General features: G+C 43.2%; 2 protein-coding genes across 2 annotated transcripts in view; one reads left to right on the top strand and one right to left on the bottom strand.

The window, feature by feature from the left end:
- Positions 1 to 9,919: 9,919 nt before the first annotated feature.
- On the top strand, positions 9,920 to 17,648 carry supt3h (SPT3 homolog, SAGA and STAGA complex component). Its single transcript, XM_079729578.1, has 12 exons — positions 9,920 to 10,024; positions 10,486 to 10,589; positions 12,108 to 12,192; positions 12,816 to 12,902; positions 13,058 to 13,154; positions 13,351 to 13,499; positions 16,029 to 16,104; positions 16,257 to 16,369; positions 16,491 to 16,595; positions 16,674 to 16,799; positions 16,967 to 17,056; positions 17,543 to 17,648. The coding sequence occupies exons 2-12, from the start codon at positions 10,498 to 10,500 to the stop codon at positions 17,582 to 17,584; spliced, it is 1,062 nt and encodes a 353-aa protein (XP_079585704.1). The 5' UTR covers positions 9,920 to 10,024; positions 10,486 to 10,497; the 3' UTR covers positions 17,585 to 17,648.
- A 114-nt stretch (positions 17,649 to 17,762) lies between these two features.
- Positions 17,763 to 26,117, bottom strand: part of cdc5l (CDC5 cell division cycle 5-like (S. pombe)) — a 29,005-nt gene continuing 20,650 nt past the window's right edge. Inside the window, exons 14-19 of the mRNA XM_079758765.1 lie at positions 23,928 to 24,179; positions 23,580 to 23,687; positions 21,808 to 21,897; positions 20,484 to 20,615; positions 18,404 to 18,484; positions 17,763 to 18,315 (exon numbers count right to left, since the gene is read on the bottom strand). Coding sequence (XP_079614891.1) covers positions 18,202 to 18,315; positions 18,404 to 18,484; positions 20,484 to 20,615; positions 21,808 to 21,897; positions 23,580 to 23,687; positions 23,928 to 24,179 — 777 coding nt within the window. The 3' untranslated portion in view covers positions 17,763 to 18,201. The remainder of the gene's footprint in view (positions 18,316 to 18,403; positions 18,485 to 20,483; positions 20,616 to 21,807; positions 21,898 to 23,579; positions 23,688 to 23,927; positions 24,180 to 26,117) is intronic.

Genomic DNA, 26,117 nt, shown 5'->3' with positions numbered 1-26,117 from the left:
TCAACGAAGAACAGCTGTTCCCGGGGAAAAAAGTCTGCAAAGTATGATGCAACAACTGACACTGCCCTCGAGCTGCTGACTGAGCCCACCCTGGGTCAGCCCGGGCACATTATCATCCATACTGGCACCAACAACCTACGGGCCCAGCAGGAGAGAGTGGCAGAGTGTGTGAGGAGAGTTGCACAGAAAGCTACACACACCTTCCCTCTCTCCAGGATCACCATCTCCACCATCCTGCCCCGGAGAGACTTTCACCCCGCCACCATCCACAGGGTGAACGCCGATAACTACCGAGGATGTTCCCCCCTGCCCAATGTAAAACTGGCCCACCACCCCGCACTAAACATCAGCAGCCTCCACGACCACGTGCACCTCCGCAGAGACATGGTGGGTGTCTTTGCTAGAGCCCCCAAGCATGCAGCCTTAGGACGACGCCAGGATGGAGCCACCCCCAGCAAGAGACGACTCACCCACACAATCCCCCCCCTTCCTCCCCAGAGAGCCTTGCAGCTACACCGGCAGCTGAGCTATGCACAGGCCCTGCAGAGTCCAGGCAGCAGGAACAATGCAGACCTAGGGGAGATCACACAGCTCCTCAGCCTGATATGCACCAAACTAATGGGACAGGTTGTATGAATCGCTAACAAACAGACACACTGAAACAGACACACACACACACACCACTCCACTCATTTAACTAACTTGTTCACTAATCTTTACAAATTTTTGGTTATCTCAATTTAAAATGTTAACGTATTTGTTTATTTTATTGTACACGGTATGAATCCCCTTAAAAATTAAATGTGGAACATACAGGGAATACGTTCTTCCCTGTATAGACCAAAGTACAACTCAAAAGATTTCCTCGAGAATACAATTGATTTCGATTTTTTAATTCTTCAAGAGACCTGGTGTAGAACCGATACCGATATTCACTCACTGCCCCCCAAATTACACAGAAATAAAAATTATTATTTCACAACAGTACATTTGAAGTCGTAAATATTTTTTCTACCATTGTAAATACAAAATATGGTCTACGAGTTTACAAGTCTGTGTTACAGGTGCACAAATCCTATCCTGTGCATCACAACTTCGAAGAGTCATGCAATTGACACTTTTGCTACAATCATTGCAGCGCAGTTGGTGCAAAACACATTCGCACACCCGTGTTTCATAATCTGAGAACATGCCCAAAATGTGTGCATTCGTAAACCCAAATGTGAACTAATGCATCAGAAGTTGCACAACTGTGAAAAATTTCCTCACAAATAAAATGATATAGAACGCTATGTTGATTCAGCATTTTAATGAGCTAGCACAAGTCCATCGTTACAACTGCTCGAATCTGCTCCTGCAAGTCTCAGCTGTGGGGTTTTTTGCAGGTAGTTTTGCAACACTTCTAGGTGGTACATGTGTAGCAAAAGTGATTTGTATCCGTATGAGGTAGAGCGTCCGTTGGCGGGACAAAATTGCAGCAGTAACCAATGAAAGTCGCCGGCATGGGGTGCATTTTTCAAACTACACTTGGACCATCCAAGCAGACCATTAAAATACATTGAAGGACACTTGCGGCATGTTAATGCAATAATTTGGGGGGAATTCAGTTGAACTAAGTAATTTAATTTCACATAATTTAAGATACCCAACTCCGTCGTGTAGGATGCCCCCTTGTCTACTTTAAAGACTCCAGAAAGTAAAGAGTTTGCTTGGATGGTCCCAGTGTAGTTTGAAAAATGCACCCCCTGCCGGCGACTTTCATTGGTTAATGCTGCAATTTTGTCCCGCCCACGGACGATCTGCTTCATATGGATACGAATCACTTTTGCTACACTTGTACCACTTAGACATGTTGCAAAAGTATCCGCAAGAAAAACAGCTGAGACTCGTAGCAGCAGATTCGAGCAGTTGTATAACCGATGGACTTGTGCTCGCTCATTGAACATAGCGATCTATATAATTTTATTTGTGAGGTAATATTTCACAGATGTGCAACTTCTAATGCATTAGTTCACATTTGGGTTTATGAATGCACAAATTGTGCGCATGTTCTCAGATTATACCTGCGCTGCAATGATTGTAGCAGAAGTGTCAAGTGCATGACTCTTTGAAGTTGTAATGCACAGGGTAGGATTTGTGCACCTGTAACACAGACTTGTGAACTCGTAGACCCTATTTAGTGTTTAGAATGGTAGAGAAAATATTTACGACATCAAATGTACTGTTACACATTTGTGACTTTAGAGTACACATGCAAAATAAATATTTAGGACTTCAAATTTACTGTTACACATTTGTGACTTTGGTGTACGCATACAAAATCTGTAGTTACAGGTGCTAAAGACTTTTGCTACAATTATACCTTTATACCCAACCTCCACACCCATATCTGCAGATTTCAGGCCCAGGGAAATGTGCTGTTCTGTGGGGACCTCAATGCCCGCACAGGCTGCCGTCCAGACTCAAACCCTGATAACGGTAACGTCCATATATTTGGCCAAAACTTTCCCCAAAACACCACTAACCTTCCTCGCCATAATTCTGATCCCCAGACGAACAAGAATGGAAGAGCGCTGCTCCAGCTGTGCCAAAGCCTTGGTCTGTACATTGTTAACGGTAGGTTTAGAGGTGACTCCTTGGGAAGACCCACCTTCTGCTCACCTCTTGGCATTAGCACAGTGGATTATATGATAACAGATTTAGACCCTTTCTCTCTCAGTTCATTCACAGTCAAACCACTAACCCCTCTGTCTGATCACAGCTAAATTACTGTGTTCATTAAAAGGACAGAAACTAACACCTCACCATCACAGCCCAGTAATCTGATTAACATCACCAGAACCTTCAGATGGGCCCCAAACAGTGAACAAGAGTTCCAGAAAGCAATCGGGCATCCACAAATTCAGACACAATTAGACACCTTTCTGGACACCGCACATGCTCACAGTACATTTGGTTTGATAGAGAATGTCAAGAAAAAAGAAAAGAACTTAGAAAATTATCCAAACAGAAACGTTCACCTTCTTTACTGTGACATGCTCAAACAATACAAACGTACACTCAAGATCAAAAAGGCTCAATACACACTCAAACAACCGACAATTATTGAGGAGTCCATAAACACAAACAAATTCTGGGAAAAATGGAAAAACCTAAACAAAACCAAACCCAACGAACCAGTTACACAAGATGGAGAATTTGGATCAATAAATTCAAAAACCTATACAGCAACATCCCTATCAGATTCAGAGCAAACTCAAATTACAGAAAACTTAAACAAATTAGAATTGGCCATCAAAGACTCCCAGAACCCTTTAGATCTATTTATCACTGTAGTGGAAGAAAAATTAAACAACCTTAAGCCAAAAAAATCAAGCGGAATTGACAGCATCCTATACGAGATGTTGAAACACAGCAGTAAAAAAATCTGATTGGCTATTCTAAAATCATTCAACTTGACCTTGAGTGTAGGTTACTTCCCAGACATCTGGAATCCTGGTCTCATAACACCTATTTTTAAAAATCAAAATAAATCTGACCCTTATAATTACAGAGGCATTTGTCTGAACAGTGACCTGGGGAAGGTTTTCTGTAGCATTATTAATTCGAGACTCAGGGACTTCCTTATGAAACACAATGTCCTGAGCAAAAGTTAAATTGGATTCCTACCAAATCACCGCACATCAGATCATATTAACACCCTACACACCCTGGTAGACAAATATGTAAACCAAAACAAAACCAAAATATTTGACTCAATTTGGCACATTGGATTACTTTACAAACTTCTTCAAAGCGGTGTAGGGAGTAAAGCATATGACATAATAAAATCAATGTACACAAACAACATGTGCGGCATCAAGATTGGAAACAAGCGAACAGATTTTATTTCTCAGGAGTGGGGAGTGAGACAAGGCTATCACCTGCACTGTTCAACATTTACATAAATGAGCTGGCCTCCATTCTGGAACAATCCACAGTGCCTGGTATCACTCTCCACAACACCTAGATCAAATTCCTGCTTTACGCAGATGATTTAATCCTGTTAAGTCCCACAAAAAAAGGACTTCAACAGAGTCTAGACCAGGGGTGCTCACACTTTTTCAGCATGCAAGCTACTTATAAAATGACCAAGTCAAAATGATCTACCTACTACAAAAATGCTAAACATATTTATTCATGAATATATTGAGAATTCTCTATATGTACAATGTATGTTGATGTCCCTTGCATAACAGCATGAGCCCATATTGCACAACACAACACAATTAACCATGTACATTTTTTGTCATTACCTTATTCTGATGACTTGCACTGAATGGAATCAGCCAGGGATGCATAGTCCGGACAGTAGCTGCTGACAGCCAGCCTCAAGCACACTTCCAAATGATCATCAGTTATGGTGGAACGGTACTTGGACTTAATGATCTTCATGTGGGAAAAGGCTGACTCACATAAATAAGTGGAGCCAAATAAAGCAGTCAAGGAGGTAGCACATTACCTCATATTGGGGTACTTTTCCTCTGTGAGTAAGTTCCAGAACTCTCCATGAGCTCTGGACTTCAGCTGAATGTCTGCTTGTAATGTCAAAATCTTATCTTCCACTCCAGAAGACTTCAGGTGAAACAGTGTTGACATTTTTGATGCGAGTGAATCAACCTCAGCATCTTCCCGAAAAGGATAGCACATGAATGTAGCGACTGGCTCGAGCAAAGAAAAGTCTTGAAAGCGTTTGTCAAACTCTGACAGACATTTGTCAATCTGCTCTGTGTAGCGTGCACTGTCAAGTTGCACACAGGCTTTCCCTTGCATCTCCAGCTCTGACGCCAGGTTCTGGACGTTTGCAAAATCATGGCGCCGCAGCTTTGAGGAGAGATGTTGCATCTTTCGTTTGAATGCATTAACTGAGCTGATCACATTAATCACTGTTTTGTCTTTTCCCTGCAGATCTAGATTAAGGTCATTCCATAGGTTTGTCAGATCAGTTTAAAATGCCAAGTCTAACAGCCACTGACCGTCATTTAGTTGCTTGTATTCTGCATGTCCAGCTACACAGAAAAACTCCTTAATCTCCGGACAGAGCTCTCGAAATCTTTGCAGGAATTTCCCTCGACTAAGCCATCTCACGTCAGTGTGTAGCAACAACTCAGAGTGGTCGCAGTCAGCCTGCTCCAGATGTGCACGGAATAGCCGTCTTTGAAGAGATCTGGCGCGAATAGAACAGGCGATCTTCATTGCCACATCCATGATCTCTTTCATGTTGAGCATTTTAGCGCATAACGCTTGTTGGTGTATTATGCAGTGGTAATTCAGGAAGTCCGGGAAAGCATCGTCCTCCCTGCACTTGGCAATAACTCCATTCACGCGGCCAACCATTGCGGGTGCTCCATCCTTGGTGATGGACACCAATTTGTGCACTGGGAGCTGGGTTTTCATGATAAAGTTATTGAAAGACTGAAATATATCCTCTCCTCGCGTGTGTTCTATCATGGGCAGTAGTGTTAACAGCTCTTCTTTTGCAGTCATGTAAGTAAACACCATCCGAATAAAAACGCACAACTGGGCTGTGTCACTCACGTCCGTAGATTCGTCCAACTGCAGTGAGAAGCACTCGCAATCTGCAATTTGCTGCGTCAAATCCTCGGCCATGGCTTCACTGCGCCGTGTAACTGTACTTCTTGACAGCTGGAGAGCTTTGATCGAAGATAATATTTCTGCCTTGTTTTTAAAGTCTCGGAACAATGACTCAGCTGCTTCAACGAATGCCTCTTTTACCATCTCTCCGCCTTGGAAGGACTTCTTGTACTTAACGATTAAGTGGCTCACCCGGAACGATGCTTCGGTGGCGGCTTTGGCTTTTGAAGTTAGCTGTGAGAAAAGTGACTGCTGTCCGGACAACTGGCATTTTAGTTCCTTCACCTTTCTCTTTCTCAGCTCGCTTTTCGGCGGGAAGTTGGTGTCATTGTTTTTATGAGCAGTCCGAAAATGCCGCTCCACATTTCCCTTCTTCGGTATTGCAATGGTAGACTGGCAGATGAGGCAAACGCACTTCGAAAATGACATAGTGAAAAAAAACTCCTCCTCCCATTCCGTATGAAAGTGATACGTTTTTGGCTTCTTACTCGGTCCAGCTCCCCCACTCATTTTTATACCCTTTCTTAAGATTAAGAGAAAAAACCTAAAAATTGGAGGCTAACTAGGCAACTCGCAAGCTTTTTTTTAATTTTCCCGCACTTAGTGCCGTTGTTTGCGCATGCGCAAATTTCATGATGATAGGCTGACGTCAATTTATTTAATGATGATTTTTGTTTTCCTTCAATGCCATGCGATCTACCCACGCTACCTTTGCGATCGACCGGTCGATCGCGATCGACGTATTGGGCACCCCTGGTCTAGACCTACTAGGCCAGGGGGGCCTAAATTCTTCCCAGTGGAGGGCCAAAATGTAATCGTGGGGAGGCTCGTGGGCCAAAATTTAAAATTTTCAGTATATTTAGTAAAATATGTGGGAGGCGGCTGAACAGGATAGGAGCTCAACAGCGCCACCCTACCATCAATGTATCACAATGTTATTCTAGGGTCAGGAATGGAAGTGCACCAATAAATAATATTCAATGAGAGCGAGCGCAAATTCCGAGCGCTGATGGCGGAAAACAATAATATATACAGTGGGTAAGGCACGGGCCAAATAAAATCGGGCCCCAAATTGGGCAGCCCTGTACTAGACTGTTACTGTCAGACCTGGGCCCTGGCTGTTAACATTAAGAAAACAAAATCCATGATATTCCAGAAAAAACCCAGATGTCTGGGAAATACATTGCACTTCACAATAGGAACACATGAAATAGAAAACTGTTTAGAATGTAATTATTTAGGCCTGAAAATAAGTTAGACTGGAAGTTTCAATCCAGCAGTCAATGAACTGAGAGAGAAAGCACACAGGGCTTTTTATGCAATCAAAAGACAAATGTACATTCAGATTCTAATTCTAATTTGGCTCAAACTACTTCAAGCAATTAATGAACCCATCCTGCTCTATGGAAGTGAAGTGTGGGGCCCACAAAAAACAACTTTTTGACCAACGGTAAAAACATCCAATTGCAAACACTGAATTTTGTAAAAGCATTCTGCAGGTACACAGGACAACCACTAACAACGCCTGCAGAGCAGAATTAGGCCAGTATCCCCTGCTATTAAAAATCCAAAAACGATCAAAGCAAAGTGACCCCCACTCCTTCCAGCACAAAGCCCTGCAAAGCCAAGAAAAGAACAGGAGTCCCCTCACTCAGCTGGTCCTGAGGCTATGTCAACAGACAGATTCCCCCTCTGCTCTGCCTCAGGACCAGCCGGAGAACTTATCTATTAGACTAAACCAAATTATAAAATATCAGAAACAAACCTACCTCACCCATTGGAACACTAAAACACGCACACAGAGCAAAATGCAGTGTTATTTGGCCCTAAAAAGACACTGGCCCCCTACCTGACCACAGTGACTGATGTTACACAGAGTGATGGTAACAAAGTACAGACTGAGCGCTCACAGCCTGGCCATAGAAAAAGGCCGCCATAAGAAATCGTGGCTGCCCAAAGACGAGCGGCTGTGCCAGCAGTGTGAAGAAGCTGCTGTAGAGACCAAGCAGCACTTCCTCCTACACTGCCCCAAATTAACAAATGTCAGAGAAATATATGTTAGCAAATTCGGCCAAAAACACCCACATTTTATAAACTCCCATGTAGACCAACTACAAATATTAATGGGAGAGAGAAAAGAGAGCTCCGTCCTCGCAGGACAGTTTATTTCAGCTTGACACAACATGAGAAAATGACATTCTACACCAGGCCTCACTGTTTTATTTTGTTTTATTTTAATGATTATTCGTAACCTATAATGTGTTTTATGTAGCTTTTCATTACATTAATTTAATTTACTGTTTACAATTTTTCACTATTATTTTAATATGTATGTACATCTGTATGTCATGTCATATTGTTACAGGTTGTTATATGTACGTATTGTTCTGACGTTCTCTATTGTTATTATACGTAATATTTGTAATACTGTAATGCTTTGGCAACACTGTTTGGTTTTCCACAATAGTTTATTGGCATTTACCACAAATGCCAATAAAGCTTTTTTTAATTGAATTAGAGAGAGAGAGAGAGAGAGGACTGACTGACTGACTGACTGACTGACTGACTGACTGACTGGATGATATGTAGTAGGTACTAACGTCGGGGCAGGCGCGGTCCGTCCACCGTGATCTTGATGGCTCCCTGCAGGGTGGCGATCTGAGGGGGGCGGGTCAGCACGTTGATGGACAGACTGAAACTCTTTCCTGGAAGGATCAAAAACACATACACACACATTTATGAACCCACGTACAAACACACACACACACACACACACACACACACACACACACATACACACACACACACACACACACACACACACACACACACACACACACACACACAGAACCTAAGATCCAATAAGATAAGAGAGGTGGGGCTTCATTCATTCAAGAAGGTAAATTTAGGTCTCACAACAGAACAAAAAGATAATTATTTCTCTCAGAGTGAAACTTAATAGCTATGTTAATGCCAAAAAGTCTAAAGCTGGAAGAAGTATAAAGAATGAGGTTAGCTTCTCTCTGTCTACCTCTGTACCTACAGGCTATTAGCTGTGGTGGCTTCTCTCTGTCTACCTCTGGACCTACAGGTCCTTAGCTGTGGTGGGTTCTCTCTGTCTACCTCTCCCGCTACGTCCTATGAAGCGCAGGTCATTGAAGTGGGCGTGGCCTTGCTTCATGGTAGCGGTGGCGTTGCGAAGCTCAGCGCTACTGTTGTCCTCGTTGCCGGCCATCAGGGTGACCACCACCCCGTCCACCACATCATCACCCAGGGCCACCACCTGGAGGAGGGACACACACATCTTAGTGTGATACCATAGCCTAACCTTGAGATTCACCATGAGTGCAATCTTTTATAGCGATCACATGATATGACACTATTTGGGCTTTGATGAGTCACCAGTGATGTTTTGCATTTACAATTAGAGAATTTTATCTAACCCTTTATCCAAAGCGACTTACAACCATTCATTCACACAGCGATGGCGAGTCGACCCCTCAAGGTGACACCCAGCTCGTCAGGAGCAGTGAGGGTTCTTGCTCAGAGACATCTCCACACTCCGCTAGTAGGCACCAGGGATGGAACTAACAGCCCTCCGGTTAACAGTCAACCCGCTCTACCTCCTGAGCTACTGCCCCCCGTTTTATGCGACGCTTTCTGTTTAAAAGATAAACCCAGCGGGCTGGCAGAGGGTACTGACGGTGAAGGCTCTTGGCAGCGTCTTATTGCACCTCCAGTGCTGAGGCAGGCAGCTGCACAGGATGTTGGGGCTGTCGGTCTGGACCAGGCCATGGGGGGCTGCTGTGGGGCGCTGGGGGACGGGCTGAGGAGCCGGACGGTGCAGGACTCTGACGTGGTCCCGGCCTTCTGGTGGTGGGTCCTGATCCCGGCGCCTTGACCCTGACTCTGGAGATGGGGGAGGGGGAGAAGGTGAAGAAAGTATCATGACAAGTGTCATGTGTCAAGTGTCACATTTTTAGATACAATTATTATTTTATCATTATTATAAACTATTCTTTTCACAAGACGTTTTGTCACTACAACACACATTTGCATTTTGTTTGAACAATAATATCAATGTATAGACTCAGACTTGATGCATAGGGTTCACATCATCTTAAAACATGAATATCAATTTATAGGCTCAGACTGGATGCATAGGGTTGGGTTCATGCTAAATGCCCTAAATGTAAATGTAAATGTAAATCTTAAAGGGCCAGCGGGTTTCCGGGTAAAACAACTCTATCTCCCAGCATGCCTCGCTCTAGTAACTGAGTGAAACGTCATCGGCGCGCATCAGAGGGAGCTAAACAAACGTTGTTAGTTGTGTTTTTCTGTGTCCCACTAGTTGTGTTTTTGTTGGTTGTTTTCCACTCGACGCCTTCAGGTCAGTCTTCCTCATTTGAATGATCCCTCTCTGCTCCACTTCTCTGTCGTCCTGCTGTCTTTATGGCTCTGCCGCCGCATTGTTTGAATACGAACTGACCTTCATTATTGTGGAGATCACCTGGGGGGGGGGGGAGACGGACGGACTGACTGACTGTGTAGATTGTATTTCAGTATTGTTTGGGATTAACCAACATGGCTTTCATTTGCCCATACTCTGTTCTCTTCCTATATATTGGGTATCTTAACTGCTGCCCTGCCTGTTTCCCCTCAGTGTTGACTCTGTCCTCTGCTTTGAATACCACAGCTGAGCTTCAGCCATGCATCAAAGACAGGCCGTTTGAGTCCTATCTAACATCCACTCTAAGTGCTCTTTAAACTGATGACAACAAGCAGCTTTTGGATTCTGTTGTCATGCAAATATGCTACCGTTCTTTCATTTGTTGTGATTTTTGTCCCTAGGTCGGAGTGGCTATGAGTAGTCCCATGGCTAGCTTCGCCCCTTCAAGTTTTAAAGACCGCCCCCTTTGCAGAACCAGCTTCATCTCAGAGATCCAGAGCATGATGTAAGACACACACACGCTAAACACACTATATGCACCACATGAGGTCGATGTGTACAGGAGATTGTCCACCCTTGAAGTCTGACCCATTCAACAGCTATACCGTCATGCAAATTATGATATTGGTGGAGGAATAAAACGTTTCACAATCTTACTATATAAGGAATTAATTTATTAATATATTGAATTAATTGAAAATAAAATTGACAAAGAATAGCTGCCCAGTAACAATGAACGATAGAGAGCGAGAGAAAGACACCAAGAAAGACAAACAGAGACTCAGATACTCACCCCAGTAGTGAGTTGGAGTGCTGCTATCAAACAGGCTGTTTGAGGCCATGCTGACAAGATGGACTGAAAGGAAAATGGGAAAATCCACATTTGAGCAATGCAAATTGTAAACACTGTTGGACTGTAGCAACCGCAACTCACTTGAAATAAATTAAAACTGTTTTTTTAGGGATTGACAATGAAATCAAATGAAAGCATTTTAAGAATAAATATAATAGCCAGGGTTTGCGAATAAATTATTTGAAGCAGCTAAAGTTATTGTATTTTCCATGGTATATACTACAGTAGTATGAAACTGTTGGTATTAACACACAGAAATGACTCTTCTGTAACAATTATTTGAGGATGTAGCCTCATCCATGAATTTAACCATAACAGAGGGAACAACGAAATATATAGGGAACATTTTCAAAGCCATCTCCTTGTCCAATACAAAGATTCCCATCCTGATCATCAAATAAGATCTGGATTCCCAGGTTCTCCCCCAGATCAGTGTGTGTGTCTGTGTGGTCTGGGGGACTCACCGCGGCTGCAGTAGTGGTGTGGTGAGGCTGTGGCGGAGTCTTGACCGATCGCGCTGGTGGTCAGAATGGATCAAACCCAACTAAACCCCAAAAAACCCAAAGCTGTCCTCCAACACAGACCTGTAAACCCAGCCCCCAGAGACCACAGGCCCAACCCAGGCCCCACCCACCCCAGCACACCGGTCCAGAGGGTGTGGGTGGTTAGGAACTGAAAGGGTGAGGGGAGACAAGGAATAAGGGAAGGAACAGGAGATGGAAGAGGGCAGGATGTGGGCTGAGGTTTCTCTTTCTGCCATCATGGAAGTGGCTTCTCTCCATGCAAATTGTGGCTTGACCAAATTTTTTTGCCTGTTTTAGAAAGAGATTTTGTCGTGTGTGTGTGTGTGTGTGTGTGTGTAAGGGATGGACGGAGAGGGGGTAGACATGGTAAGAGGTGAGACCATTGACAAATGACTTGAATGTTGGTTTCTTTGCATGTACCGTCACCTTCTTTATTGTGTATATTGTTTAACTGTTAAGGAAAAGCATTTTTTAAAAGCATTATTTTGAAGATGTCACATCTTCAAAATACAATTACAATTACATTTGGTAATTGTACTAGTTTTCAGACCTTTGTATAGAGAAAAGTTTCCCATAAAAGTTATGTTCACATCTGCAATTTGTGTGTGTGTGTATGTGTGTGTGTGTGTGCGTGTGTGTGTGTTAGGTTTGCACTGGGAGATGCTCGAAGACCACTCTACGATACAGCTGCTCTGGTGGAGGACATTGTACACACACAGCTCATCACGATGGTAACACACACACACACACACACACACACACACACACACACACACACACACACACACACACACACACACACACACACACACACACACACACACACACACACACACACACACACACACACACACTTTCCTAATAAACCAGAATCATTGAAGACCTGACTGACTGACTGAGTGCTTGGTGCATGAGCCAGAAATGGCGTCATGACCGCAGGAGGTATAATTATGGACTCATTCAGATATTGCATTAGCGTTCCTATTTTTTGCGGAGCTAAAGTTCCAAAAACCTTATACGCATAAACCAAGAAATACTGTTTTATTCTGGTACAAATAAAACCACAGAAAACGTTCTATTGTGTGAACTCAATTCAAATATTTCCATTAATAAAATATTGCAAATCATTTACAGTCATCCATAGTGTTGTATGTCAACGTAAGAAGATAATGATGCTCATGTACCCATGTGTCTCTTCCTGCTGCCTCAGCCTGCCCCGACTGGGTGAGCTATAGCTAGCCACGTTAGGTTCATAAACGCTGGGCCCTTTTCTCCTTGGCCGTCCAGTGGAGCCAATTTAGAAATGGGCTATATTGCTTGTATGCTAATTAAAAGGATTTGATTGGCTGGCCAGTTGCAGCAGGCATCCGAGGGGGCGGTACTTCGGGGCTCCAGAGTGATCTCAGCAGAAGACATCTTGTTCCTGATGAGGAGAGACAAGGTAACATGCTGACCTTTTGTTACCTGTTCTTTGCGGCTGAAACAGGACGACCAGGTTGTGTTGTAAACATGCATCTCCTGCTCTCCTTCTCGGTCTGCTCTTTGATTTTGCTCCTTTCTCCTCTTTGTTTATCCCCCCCTCTTCTGTCTAATCAGCGGAAGCTGTCTAGGTTACTGAAGTATCTTCAGTTCAGGGATTATAAATCAAAACTCCTCAAGTCTTTGGAGGAAGAAGAGGTACCACAAGAAACTGGTAAATTATCCACCAAGTCCTTCAAGTCCAGTCAATCATGAGCACATTGTCCAACTGCCTTGGATTATCCAAGAAAAGACTGATGATAAGCAGCCGCACGCACAAAGATCCCACATTTGCATACATTAATTGTATAAAATACAAATGTTTTGGCGGTTTGTATATTTCACATTTTCCCCTTAAAATGGTCCCTCAGACAAGTCGGGAGGGGGGACTCTAGCGTCCAATCAACGGAGGCAGCGATTGGCTCAGGACTTCCTGATGTGGATGGATCAAACCGGGGAGCTCCTGTCATTGGCTGAGAGACAGGAAGTAGTAGACCCTGTGAAACTGGAAAGGATGGAGGTCAGTTCTGGAGCCTCTAAGGTTATAAATGTCTTTATTTATACTAGAGTGTCCTAAACCTCTGGTTGTAATAAAACCCATAGCAATAATGTGGAAACCCCAGTCGATAATGTAACAAATTTCTGAGTGCATAATTTAATAACATTTTGCCTATAATGTTACAACGTATAACATTTTGGTTCAACTATTACGTAATGAAGCAAGCATAATAATTTCCTCCTTACGTTATGAAGCAAGCACAATAATTTTCTATTTATAAGCCGTTTTCACACATTTTTGCCGCATTTATATATCAGGAGATTCAACCCTGAGGGTGATTCACACTTGATGCTTTATTTGCGGACATCGATGTCATTTAGACATTAGTAGAATGAGTAGTTTGTTTTGATTTTGACCATAGAAAAAATGGAGGCAGAACGGGCAGAACTAATCGCGATCATCTTAAAGGTCCCATGACATGCCACCAGGTGTGGTGTGATTAGCCGTTACAAGCCGTTTTGGAAATCTACCCCTTATGACATCACAGGTGGGCGTGTCCACCTAGATGTGTGACGGATAGATGAACAACGTTTGCTACAGTCCACTGGGTAGGCTGGTAGGCTGATGCTGATCTATCCAGCACACATCTAGGTGGACACGCCCACCTGTGATGTCATAAGGGGCAGATTTCCAAAACGGCTTGTAACGGCTAATCACACCACACCGTTGCGTCCACAAAATCTGAATTATCGATCGATGAAAGATTGGAGCATGAGTTAGAGACAAATATAAGAAACGACGAAGAAGAAAGACGTCGCGAACGTCTGCGTTACCGGAGAAAGAGAGCGTATTTTTTTGCTTCATTTCACATATGACTAACACTTGGACAAATGTAGTTGATTTCTGTGTTTAACTCAGAAAACAGGGAGTGGGAGGACGGCACCCTATAATATTCAGCTGACTGTTGTCAGTAATAATAATAAAAAAAACTTTCTATACACATGCAGCTGGGAACTCATTTATTGTAATGAATTGTATGATGTGTACTTTTAGGGTTATGATAAGACCTATATTTTAGGGTTCACCACAAAAGACTCTTAAAAGCAGTGCCAACATTTAAATATTTTTTAACCATTCAGCGAACAAAAGGCACAGGCTGATGTGTGTCATTTAGGGGGCCACTGAATGACATGCAGTAGCGTCATCAACACGCCCACTGAATTGGTGTGAGAAATACAGACTTTCTACTTCTCATTCACATGAGTTAATTTACATTTCCTACGGAGGAAATACTACCTCAAGGGTAGTATTATTCAGGAGATTTGCAGGGTACAAATGTCAGGATATGTTGTTCACACATACGGCCCATCAGAAGAATAGCAGGAGAATATCAAGACTTCCACGTGTGTCTGAAAGCAGCTAGTGTGTGAGCATTTGATTACATTATAAAATGAGTAAATGTATGGGTAACAGGGGTAATTGTTCAATGGAAAGTGTTGTATACTATGCATGCAAATCAATTATTCAATAGCTTTTACTGTTATTCAGGGCTGAAACGTGCATTGAAATTTTAAAATGCATGGTAACTACTATTGGTTAGTTGAAATTAATAATCATCATTGAGATTAAACATCTCTTCAAGTGTCCTGGCCAAGACAAGCAGCAGTAGGCTACATAGCATACACACAAAACATAATAAAAATAAAACAGTCCGCAGGGGGGAGGAGGAAATTGTAAAGAGTGAATTGAGAGAATTGTGAGAAATTTCTCTTTACTTCTTTTATCGAAATTTCTACAGTCTATAGACAGAACGTCTTACCTGGGAGAGTTTGTCGACGGTGCCGCCGTTAAAACAGACGGGAGGGGGGGATATCAATATCGCAAGGCATTGCGGGATGCGGGATCGATCTTGCCAGTTCTTTGAACTCGCACGTGTGTGCATGTGTATGCGGTGTCCTGCGCTGCCTTTGTCTTGAATCGCTGCGCGTGTGGGTATGTGGTGTGTATGTGCGTGCGTGCGTTCGCGCGTGCTGTGTGTGAGCTGCAGGGCGCTTGGCATGATTGTGTGTGCGTGCGGTGTGTGTATGCGGTGTCCTGCGCTGCCTTTGTCATGAAACGTCTGCGTCAGCGCGTGCGTGTGTGCACGTGTGCGAATGCGGTGTATGTTTGCGTTCGTGTGTGCTCTGTGTGTGTGAGCTGCAGGCTGCTTGGCACATGCGCACTGACCAACTTGAGTAACTTGTCCGACAGGCCTGCTATTATATAGTTGTAAGAATGGAACAGCATGCCCAGTGGGAGTGGAGGGGAGGATGGAAGGTAGTGGGAGTGTGGCCCTCAGTGTCAGGATGTTCAACCCTGGCCTGGCCTTGTAGTGGGGCCCTCAGTGTAGTAATGTTCACCCCCGGCCTGCCCTTGTAGTTGAGCCCTCAGCACTCTCCAGGTTAGAGCTGCAAAATTCTTTGATGACTTTCTGTCAAACTAGTGTACGTATGTACCTCCGGATCCGCACTTAGTGTGTGTGTGGTTGTGTGTGTGTGTGTGTCTCTCCAGCGCCTGGAGCGTCAGACCCGGACCATGGACCAATCACAGTATTCTGAGTTCTGTGAGAGCCGACAGCTCAGCTTCGGTAGGACCCTGGAGGCTGGACAAGGAGGCAACGTACTCAGCCAATGTTCAGGCATTGTGAGTGCATGTTGAATTCACTGAGCTTTGTCTGTGTGTGTGTGTGTGTGTGTGTGTGTGTGTGTGTGTGTGTGTGTGTTGGACGCACATCTCAAGCTAAGAAAGCCTCAAAGTTCCGGGACTGGCTGGATTGCAGTAACCTGGAAGTCAAACCCAACAGCATCGCCATGGAGATACTATCTTACCTTGCCTATGAAACGGTTGCCCAGGTAACCTCAGCCAAGTGTTGAATCCATCAATACATATCGAAAATGGGCAACACTGTTTTAAGAAAAGCCATAGGAACTTAAGACATACAACTAGTAATCTTAGTGTGTATGTTCGTTCCAGATTGTGGATCTGTCACTGTTGGTTAAACAGGAAATGGAGTCGAAGAACGATCCAGTCAGTCATGTGATCTCTTCGAGCTACATCCACTACAACACACATCCAGAGGTACAGCTCACCCTCAGTGGAAACACCTCCCCCTGCTTAGACATTTCTCTCTACAACCTTACACTGTCCATGTCTCAGGTGAAGAGGGACCCGGAATCTCCTGACGCCACGCCCCCCTCCACACCTGGCTCCTCCCACTCTAAGCCCCTCCTTCAAGGCAACGGCAGCCTTGACGGCCGAGCCAGACTCCGCAAGCGCAAGAAGGTGAGCTGCAGAGGGCATCTCTACAATACCTTTTAAAACCATCAGGTGACTGGGAGTGAGTGGTGATAAGTTATACATGGACTTTGATCAAAGGTCTTTACCTGCAGCCGGGATGCCAGCAGCACATCAGAAGGTGTGTTCGTCCTGATAGGTGTGTTGTGTTTCAGAACTGCCCTGCGGCCGTAGAGCAGCCCAGCGGTGCCATCCAGCCCAGTCACATACGAGAAGCCATTAGAAGATACAACTACAGGCCCACGGTACGTACACACACCAGCATATCAGTTCCTGTTCCATCTCTAGCGGATTTACTGGCTGTACTTCATTTAAATTGCTGCTAAACTGGCTCAAAGTTGCTGGAGGTAGGATTTGAGATTTGTAAAAAAAAAGCGTGCAAGAAAACAAAATGAAGTTAATCTGAAATAAGTGAAGCCAAAGAAAATTTAAGAAATTGTTACAAACATTGAATGATAAGGTTCACGCCCAATAACACACATGAATGATAACGCATTTCCAACCCAAAATGTTTTGTGCTGAAAGTTCCATTATGAACAAAAAACACTGCCAGGGGTTGAATGGGGCGGAGGTCTTAGCGTGACATGGCACTTCCAGCGGCAATAGCTTTTATTTTTCATCTAGGTTGTGTATTTTAATAAATATTTTCATGTTGGTCATCTGTTGGATAAACAAAACCGACCCACTTGATTGCGACTGTGTACTAAATCTAAATGTATTTAACTTCCCAGAATGCCTATTGCCGCAGTGGTATGATGTTTCTCACCTGCTGAGGATTCCTAGTATTTAAACAGCTTCTGCTTACAATTCTTTGTACATTAAAACATTTTTAATTAATTTTTGGTCCGGCCATTGATTCAAATGCTACTTCATATTAACTGACATTATCAGCAATATTTTGTTCATATTGTATGACCTTAATTGTAACTAAACATTCAGACACAGTTCAGGACAATTTGTCAAAAAGTAACTTTATTGTTCACTAGTACAGAATCCAATACCTCGACTAAGCATGCTCATAAACCCTTGGATATCACTCGACAATTACATTAGCGGCCACACACAGGTTCTAATCAGTCAGAAGATACATGTTACAGGAGCAAGAAACGTTTGTCCCCATTGTTACTGTGAAGTTAGATGAGCAGTAAGCCTGTCTGTATCAAGACCACTGTCACATCGTTACCTGAGGCCCAGTTATATAGACTCAATACCTGGACTCAAACACCAAGCCCAACCAATCTGGCAACACTGCGCCCAAATGACTTGATGAACTGTGCTGGAATGTGTGTAAAGGTAAAGCATGTTCTAGATCTGATGCTAGATAGAATCAGCCCAACGGTCACGTGTCGAGGCCTTTGAGGGTGACACTAAAATGTGGGAGCGGGCCGAGTCAGTACTTCTGGGGGTTAGAGAGCACCGTCTCTCTGTCCATGAGAAGGTCTCCATATCGGTGCTGCAGCTCGCGCTCTCTCTCCATCTGCCTCTCAACGTCCTCCCGCAGGCCCTGAAACACGCAATCAGAGTGATGAATCATTCACGTTTAATAATGTTCTTCAAACTTATAGACAGTCAATGATTGTGTTCATCCTCACCTCCTGTCGCCGGGGTATAGCCAGATCTTCCTGTTTCTTCAGCTGTGTGAAGGTCTGCAGCTCGGTCGCTGCCTGCTCCACCTGTGGACACACACAGAATAGCTTCAGCACCCAGTTTATTGTACTGTGCCTGGGCTGGGTGGTATATCAATATTTGAGATATCTATCGCGATTGCAATTTTGCAAAAGTCCTCATGCGCAAATAAAAAAAACATTATTAGTCTCTAATCTACAACATATGCCTGCATTTCAAAATGATGAAAGCAGTGCCTGAGAAGCATAATTGCTGCATCTTTATTCAAAAACTGAACATTACTTCAAATTCACAGTGCAGACTGAAGTGTAAAAACACCAGTTTATTGCTCCAACGTCCCGGAACTATTCAAAATAAAAAAACATAACTGGGATAACACAAAAAAAACATACAATGTATGATATACATTTATATATATACAGTATATAAGGGATGTCCATGGTTAACTGATAAGATCTTTAATCGGTAAATAATAATAACGGTTAAAAAGAAATTAAATCATCTTAATTTCTCTCAAATGACAGATCGTTAATTCTTATTGATACCATTTTCGATACTCCTTAACGATCCAAGTCTTTATTGATACTTTTCTATTTTGTTGAAATAGAACTTGTATTATTGCTGATAAGATGATCATAGCTCAAGAGGACGTTAAACAGGTCATAATTCCATCTTTACTATCCATTTTATATTGCTTGGAAAACAAGTTTTCGCCAAAATCTGAAATTGCTTTTTTTTTTGTGTTGCATTTGAACACATCAATCATATTACTGAGCCGACCTGAAAACATCACATTTGACACTGTTTGCGACTTTTTTTTAACCTAACTAGCGCTATATCCTGCCGATTTTAACATGGATTTACAAACTGGATTACTATTTTTAACTGACGGGACTTTCTACACCGTCTGGTTGTGTGATTACTACCGCTGCTTCTAATGACTGTTGACGCACGCGGTGCCGACTCCGAGCCCGTCTGCAAACCGTCTGCAGCAGCAGCAGCTGACAGGGTTTTTGGTGGGACTAGACGGATACTGAGTTACTAACCCAAAGACAGTGAGGTACAACACTTTTATATAGGCCTACAGTCCAGTGTTAAGATATGAACAAAATACAAGCTGTGGTCACTCACACTAAAGCTCGCTGCGCGTGCATGAACCATGGACCAACCTGTCGGCGGCTGGCTGTAAACAGTGCCGCGCCTACGAGTGACGTAGTAATCGCGCGACTCAACGAATCGATGACCAAATTCGTTGCCAACACTTTTAGTAATAGATTTTATCGATTCGTTGTTGCAGCCCTAGTCTGAACACTGGTCGGATGCGGTTTTAAATATTGCGGGTACGGGTGGGTGCGGGTTTTCAAAATAAGCCCCGTGCAGTACTCTGCTCATCTCTCCCAATCCAGCTCTTTCTCTGGCTCACAAACACTCTGCCCCGGCCCCACTCACTTCACTTTTTTAAATCCCCTTCAGCGCGAAACATGCAGTCTGTCAAATTTATTTGCCACATCTTGCTCTGTTTTTGACTGACTAATTTAAAAATGTTTAGCTACCCTGGCCTACACCCACATTTAGGATTGAGTTTGCAATCAGCAAGGCAGGTTAACGAGCACAGCGACGCAGCAAGGCTGGGAATGAAAGCAGAGCGGCGCCCCCGATGTCGACTGACGAGTTGGAGCGCGGCAACAGCAACTATGTTATTGCGTCAACAAATATCGATATATATATTATATCGACATTCTGCTTGATGATATGACTTTTGGTCCATATCAGTCAGCCCTATGCCTGGTGTAGAGGACTGGTAGCTGCTACTGGTTTATAGGTAGAGGACTGGGGTACCTGCTACTGGTCTATAGGTAGAGGACTGGGGTACCTGCTACTGGTCTATAGCTAAAGGACTGGGGGTACCTGCTACTGGTCTATAGCTAAAGGACTGGGGGTACCTGCTACTGGTTTATAGCTAAAGGACTGGGGGTACCTGCTACTGGTCTATAGGTAGAGGACTGGGGTACCTGCTACTGGTCTATAGGTAAAGGACTGTGGTACCTGCTCCCAGAGCTCGTTGTGCTGCTTCAAAAGTCCCAGTGCTCTGGACTGGAAGCCTCCTAGCAGCACTTTGAGTTTCTTCTCCAGCTTGGCTGCTCTGCGGGCCTCCGCCGTCATGTGACCCCGGTTGACCTATCAGAGCATAGGATCAACACCACGGCTTTATGTTATGAGTGGGCTGGAGACAGAGGATAAACACTAACATAATACTAACTCTAGTGTGCTGGTAAGTAGCTATAATTCAGTTTGAAGGCTTCTTAAAGCAACACTTCAATCCAATATTTTTGACTGAATTAGGGATGTGAATAACTCAAAATTTTCATGGTCGAATAATCGGTGGGTGGTATGAATGAATAATCGATTATTCAATTTGTGCCGACATTCACAAAGGCAGCCATGGATCGTCGGCAAGAAATCACGGTATTTTAAACGCAAAAAAACAACTACCTGCTAAGTAGTTCCAGTCAAATTATCAAAATGAGAGCTGGTAAATTGTGAAAAATGCATTGAACTGTAATCCGAAAAGCGGTTATATGCTATACCCTATAGTATCTGTGGTATAAAGGCTGAATCGCAGCAGTCTATACTTTCAACATAAAGTGTACATATTTATTATTCAAAATTCGTCCCAGCCTTTATACCACAGATACTCTAGGGTCTATAGCATATAACCCCGTTGTCTGATTACAGTTAAATTAATTTTTCACAATTTACCAGCTCTTGTTTTGAAGAATAATCACCGCGCCATTCGTTTCAATGGGAATCAGGACGGTCTATACTTTCAACATAAAGTGTACATATTTATAATTCGAAATTCGTCCCAGCCTTTATACCACAGATAATATAGGGTCCATAGCATATAACCGCGTTTTCTGATTACAGTTTAATGTAACAGTAAACTGAAAACATTGTTAATTAACACCGCAACTGCAAATTAACCACACGGAGATAACCATGGCAACCGGTCAAACAAATTTTCTTTTTGCGATCATTCTGCCCGCGTATCTGCCGTGTTGATAAACAAATAATCCCCCTATAAATTAATGTTCTTAATTTATTTTCTATGGCAAGTGACCATGGTATAAGCGGGATTATGCCCCTGGACACCTGTCCAACATTAGTTCCGTCTGTTAATTCTTGTTTATTTGAATGTTAATCCAAATGTTAAAAATCGACTATGACCCTCGGGAACGAATAATCGCATAATCAAATATTCTGACCCATCCCTAGACTGAATATGTTGCCCTTTCTCTTGATGATAAAAGGACCACCTTCATGCAGTGCAAAGTGTGAGAATATAAAATGGAGTCAGAAGTGTCTCTACCTCTAGTTTCTTCTCCAGGCTCTCAATGCGGTCCTTCTTGGAGGCCAGGTTAGCTCTGGTGTACCTGTTCTGGCCAGGGAGGTACAGAACCTACACAAGCAGAGGATATGAACGCATGATGTTGGATTAGTGTCAGTCTTACTGGAAACAAGGTATGAGATGGGACCACCAGAAGAAAATTGAAAACTGCCCATCTGAGGGTTGAAGGAGAAGTCTAGTTGAATCAATACTGAGTCCACAGAACCGTGAAGATGTTAAAGGTCCCATGGCATGAAAATCTCACTTTATGAGGTTTTCTAACATAAATATGAGTTCCCCTAGCCTGCCTATGGTCCCCCAGTGGCTTAAACTTGTGTTCGGGGTAAAACGAACACTAGGGGTTCTGCTCGCCTTTGAAAAAACGGAGGCTCAAGCGCGCTGATTTGGAATGTGGTCCCATTGGTCGTCATAAAGAATTTAAGCTCCTCCTCCTTTCTCTGCCTTGCCCGCCCAAAGAATTTGGCCCGCTAATGACACACGGCCGTGTGAGCGCCACATGTGTGTGTGTGATTACACACACTCTAACGCAAGTGATTGCTGCTGGTGTTATGGCGCATAACACGTTGGTTCTTTGACGTCTCTTGTATTTCCACAACGAGACTGTAGTTGGGGTTATCTCAGCCATGGTTGAGAAGGAATTGGGGGGAAAGGAACTTTGGCTTTGACTCCCTGAAGTACATGAACTGCGACATGCTATCTGCCACCGGTTGCCGCAAGGCACTGTCACATCAAAATTGTCCCAGGGGCGAAAATTGTACCGCCTATGTAATCTGCGTTCAAAAAATCCACCCTGCCTGGCAACGGGCGATCGCGTCGAACGATGACGTAGGAAGGTTAATGAACATTTGCGCTCATTTATTGAGCGTCACAAGACGAAATAACATTACATGTATTTAATTCTTTAATCGCATTTAGCTAGTAAACTGAGTGTATTAACACAAGCTAGCTAGACTATGATACACTTTCAACACTCAGTTTACTAGCCAAATTCAATACAATACAAATATAAAGTAAAAACAAGTGTTATCTGTATTATGAAACATGCCTGGCGTCGAACGATGACGTAATGTTTTGAACGCGAATTACGTAGGCGGTACAAAATACAACCGAGGTGGTGGTCCCTTGGCACCGAGGCTCCGGCGGGAGATAACCGCGGTCAACAATCACGGGCAACAATCCCTTTCCCCTCCAAATCGTGGTTCAGTCTACTTCAGATTGATGTGGACGTGGAAGAACCAGAGACGTTGGAGAACCCGACGCGGCCTTTTGAGATTCATAATATCGTCTGGAGGCTCACAGCCTTTGGCCGTGATAATATATATTATATGATATAGATATCCATGTATAATATGATATTATTTAGATATAGAGCTCCAGGACTCCCGTGTGTTCTAGAATATTTACAGAACACGGCTAAAGGCTGTGTGCGCCTCGCCTTTGCGATATATCCACTATAAACAGAGAGCATACCGTGGCTGCAAGCTGCTCAGGGTCACATCCCTACCCTCCTCCTTGACCCGCCTCTCTCCTCCTCATTTGCATTAAAGCTACAGACACCGAAACGGTGCATTTGGGGAAAGCTCAATGTGTGACTGGCTCGTAGTGGCTGTAATTCTGCACCACGGCTGAATTTCGGGAACGTCTTCAAATACTGTGTTTGGGGCCTACTAATATCTATATTAAAGCATCCATAAAGTAGCATGCCATGGGACCTTTAATGTAGACATGTTTACCTGGCCATAGCACTCCTCCCACACCTGGCTGTACGCCTCCATGCTGAGGTCTCCGTGGCTCATCCCTGACTTCACCACGTCCATCTCTGCTACCAGGAGACCTGAGGCCTACACATACAGAAAGACACAGACACACAGTAAATAGCGAACATTTGCGAAGTGATATTTGAATACTATTTTGATTAAAAGTTATGAGCGATGAAAGCAGGGCCTGCATGAAAATATGTAAACAGTATCTCAGGAACAGTACACTACATTAATCTATCCCTAATTAAGTTCAATGAAACACTGAAAGGCCTGATTTAAGACACCGGTAAAAACAATCCTAATGATGGAGTGTGGGGTTACCTGCTCCATCTCCTCTGTGCTGATTGGCTGGTAACTGTTCGACTCAAGGTATGCGATGTGAGAGGCATTGTTGGATGTGGAGGCGGGCCCTCTGGACTTGCAGCGCTGCAGTTGGCTGGCTGAGGCAGTCGAAGGATGGTGCAGGCAGTCAAAGTGCAGCATGGTGATCATCTCTTGTTTGATCAACTCCTCAGCCAATTGGAGGTCAGAGAGGGCCTCAACGGAGGCGGGCCTAAGTACTGACTCGTTGACCTGAGAGAAGAAGAAACATCACAAATAGTCTCTTCTTCATGTATCAGTCAGATGTTCTGCTATCCCACTGGTTTGGACCTCCAAAAGCATTCAGAGTAGGGCTGAACAATTAATCGAATTCAAACTGACATTGCGATGTACTAGAAAGCAATATGCAAATCGCAAAGGCTGTGATTAAGAAAAAGAAAAAAGTGTTTTTTGGTGTAACTGTTACTGACTGGAGATCAGTTAGATTCATATTTATTTTTCTTTTACAATTCAATAGCTAATAAAGATGTTACAATATCAATTCATGCATCAATTCATCTCAACACATAGGCCTGGCCTAAAGGTATGAGGAGTTTATATGTTGACTGCAGGGGTTGACACTAAGGTTTCAAAAGCACTTGCCCATCGGGCAAGTACAGGTCATGTTCGACTTGCCCTAATGTAATGTTCACTTGCCCAAATTAAAATCAGAATCATGAATAGGCCTCTTTTTGCCAGGCACCGGGCCTTATTTTGGGGAACTCAGAAAACTCATCCTAGCTCAGACTGAAGCTGAATGTTAGCTTCCACATAGTACGTGTTTAAAAAACAACAAACTTCATTGTTTACTTATTTACCAAATGATCACATTGTGCCATGAAGTGATTTCAGTCCACCGTTGCAACCTATTAAAGCTATCGCCAAGTTATATGTAGACCTGCATGCTTTCGTCTGGATTTTATGCAAATGTAAGTAACTAAATGTCCAAGGTAGTAGCAAAGATATGTATGTTTTAACTTTCACGTTTCTTGTAAGTCTAACTTAATCACAATCACGTTTATAGTAGTTTTGTCATGATACTGGATTTTCTAACTTCAATACTATACCTGGAAAAATATTGATATTCTATACCATTTTTGATACCAGGGGAAAAGTTTTTTTCAGAAAAGAACCTAACCAAAGTAAATAGAGTATATCTCCAAAACGGCTAAGGCTATAATATTACATTTTGGTGCCAATAGAAAGATTGTTGTGCAAGTGAAATATTCAATGTGGATACTACTTTACGGCATAAGTGGAAGATTACATTTCCACCTGAATTAATTATCCGTTGGTCATTATCAGTTGGTATCACTGTCGTACTATGGAGACACAAACAGGTATCTTACCATTTTACACCTCTATTTAAAGTTCAGGGCAAATATAATCGAATGACACCAAGCCAAACATTCGCGAATACACATATGGCCACTAGATTGCACTGAAGAACATGTGTTCTGATTGAAGGCAATTTATCTCTTAGTAATTTATTGTAAACACCATGTTAAGTCGCAAAATTTGGCCGCTGAATAATCTGTTTATCGTGGTTTCAAGAGATCAGATTCAACTTTGTGGCCAAAAATTTCATTTTTGGTTTTTAAAAAGAAAAGAGGAAGTTTCTTCTTAAATTGTTATTTGCGAGTTTTAGTCCCAGAATGATATGGTTTAGATTGTTGGAATTAGTGGAGGCTCAGCTTTCATATAATATATAGTTTGTGCAGGTACAATTTCGTGAAAAAGATTGCTATTGTTGTGCTTGTGCACAGTTATGAAACCCAAAACCGTGCTCTTGCATTTGCATATGACTTTAAATGATTCTTTTGACTTTCTTTGGTAATTTGCTTTAATCTTAAGTACTTCCAAACAGCACTCCTCCATCACTACTCAGTCTACCTTCTCTACCTAAACCGGTCGCGGTGGCGCAGCACTTGAGATGCTATGCTAGCTGTGTTGGCTAACCTTTAGCTAACACCGTCACACAGAGCATTCAGTACGTTTACATGCACAACTTAATCCGATTAAGGTCATAGTTCGACTATGCTCCTCAATCGGACAACTGCAATTGTCCGAGTATACATGGCGGTGAGAAAATCGATTCATTGGCTGAAGCATTTCTTACCCCAGTACGATAGGTGGCGCTGTGCCCATTTC

This window comes from Pollachius pollachius (genome assembly GCF_949987615.1).
Source record: "Pollachius pollachius genome assembly, chromosome: 2".
Lineage (NCBI taxonomy): Eukaryota > Metazoa > Chordata > Actinopteri > Gadiformes > Gadidae > Pollachius > Pollachius pollachius.
This window is presented reverse-complemented; position numbering and strand designations above follow the sequence as displayed.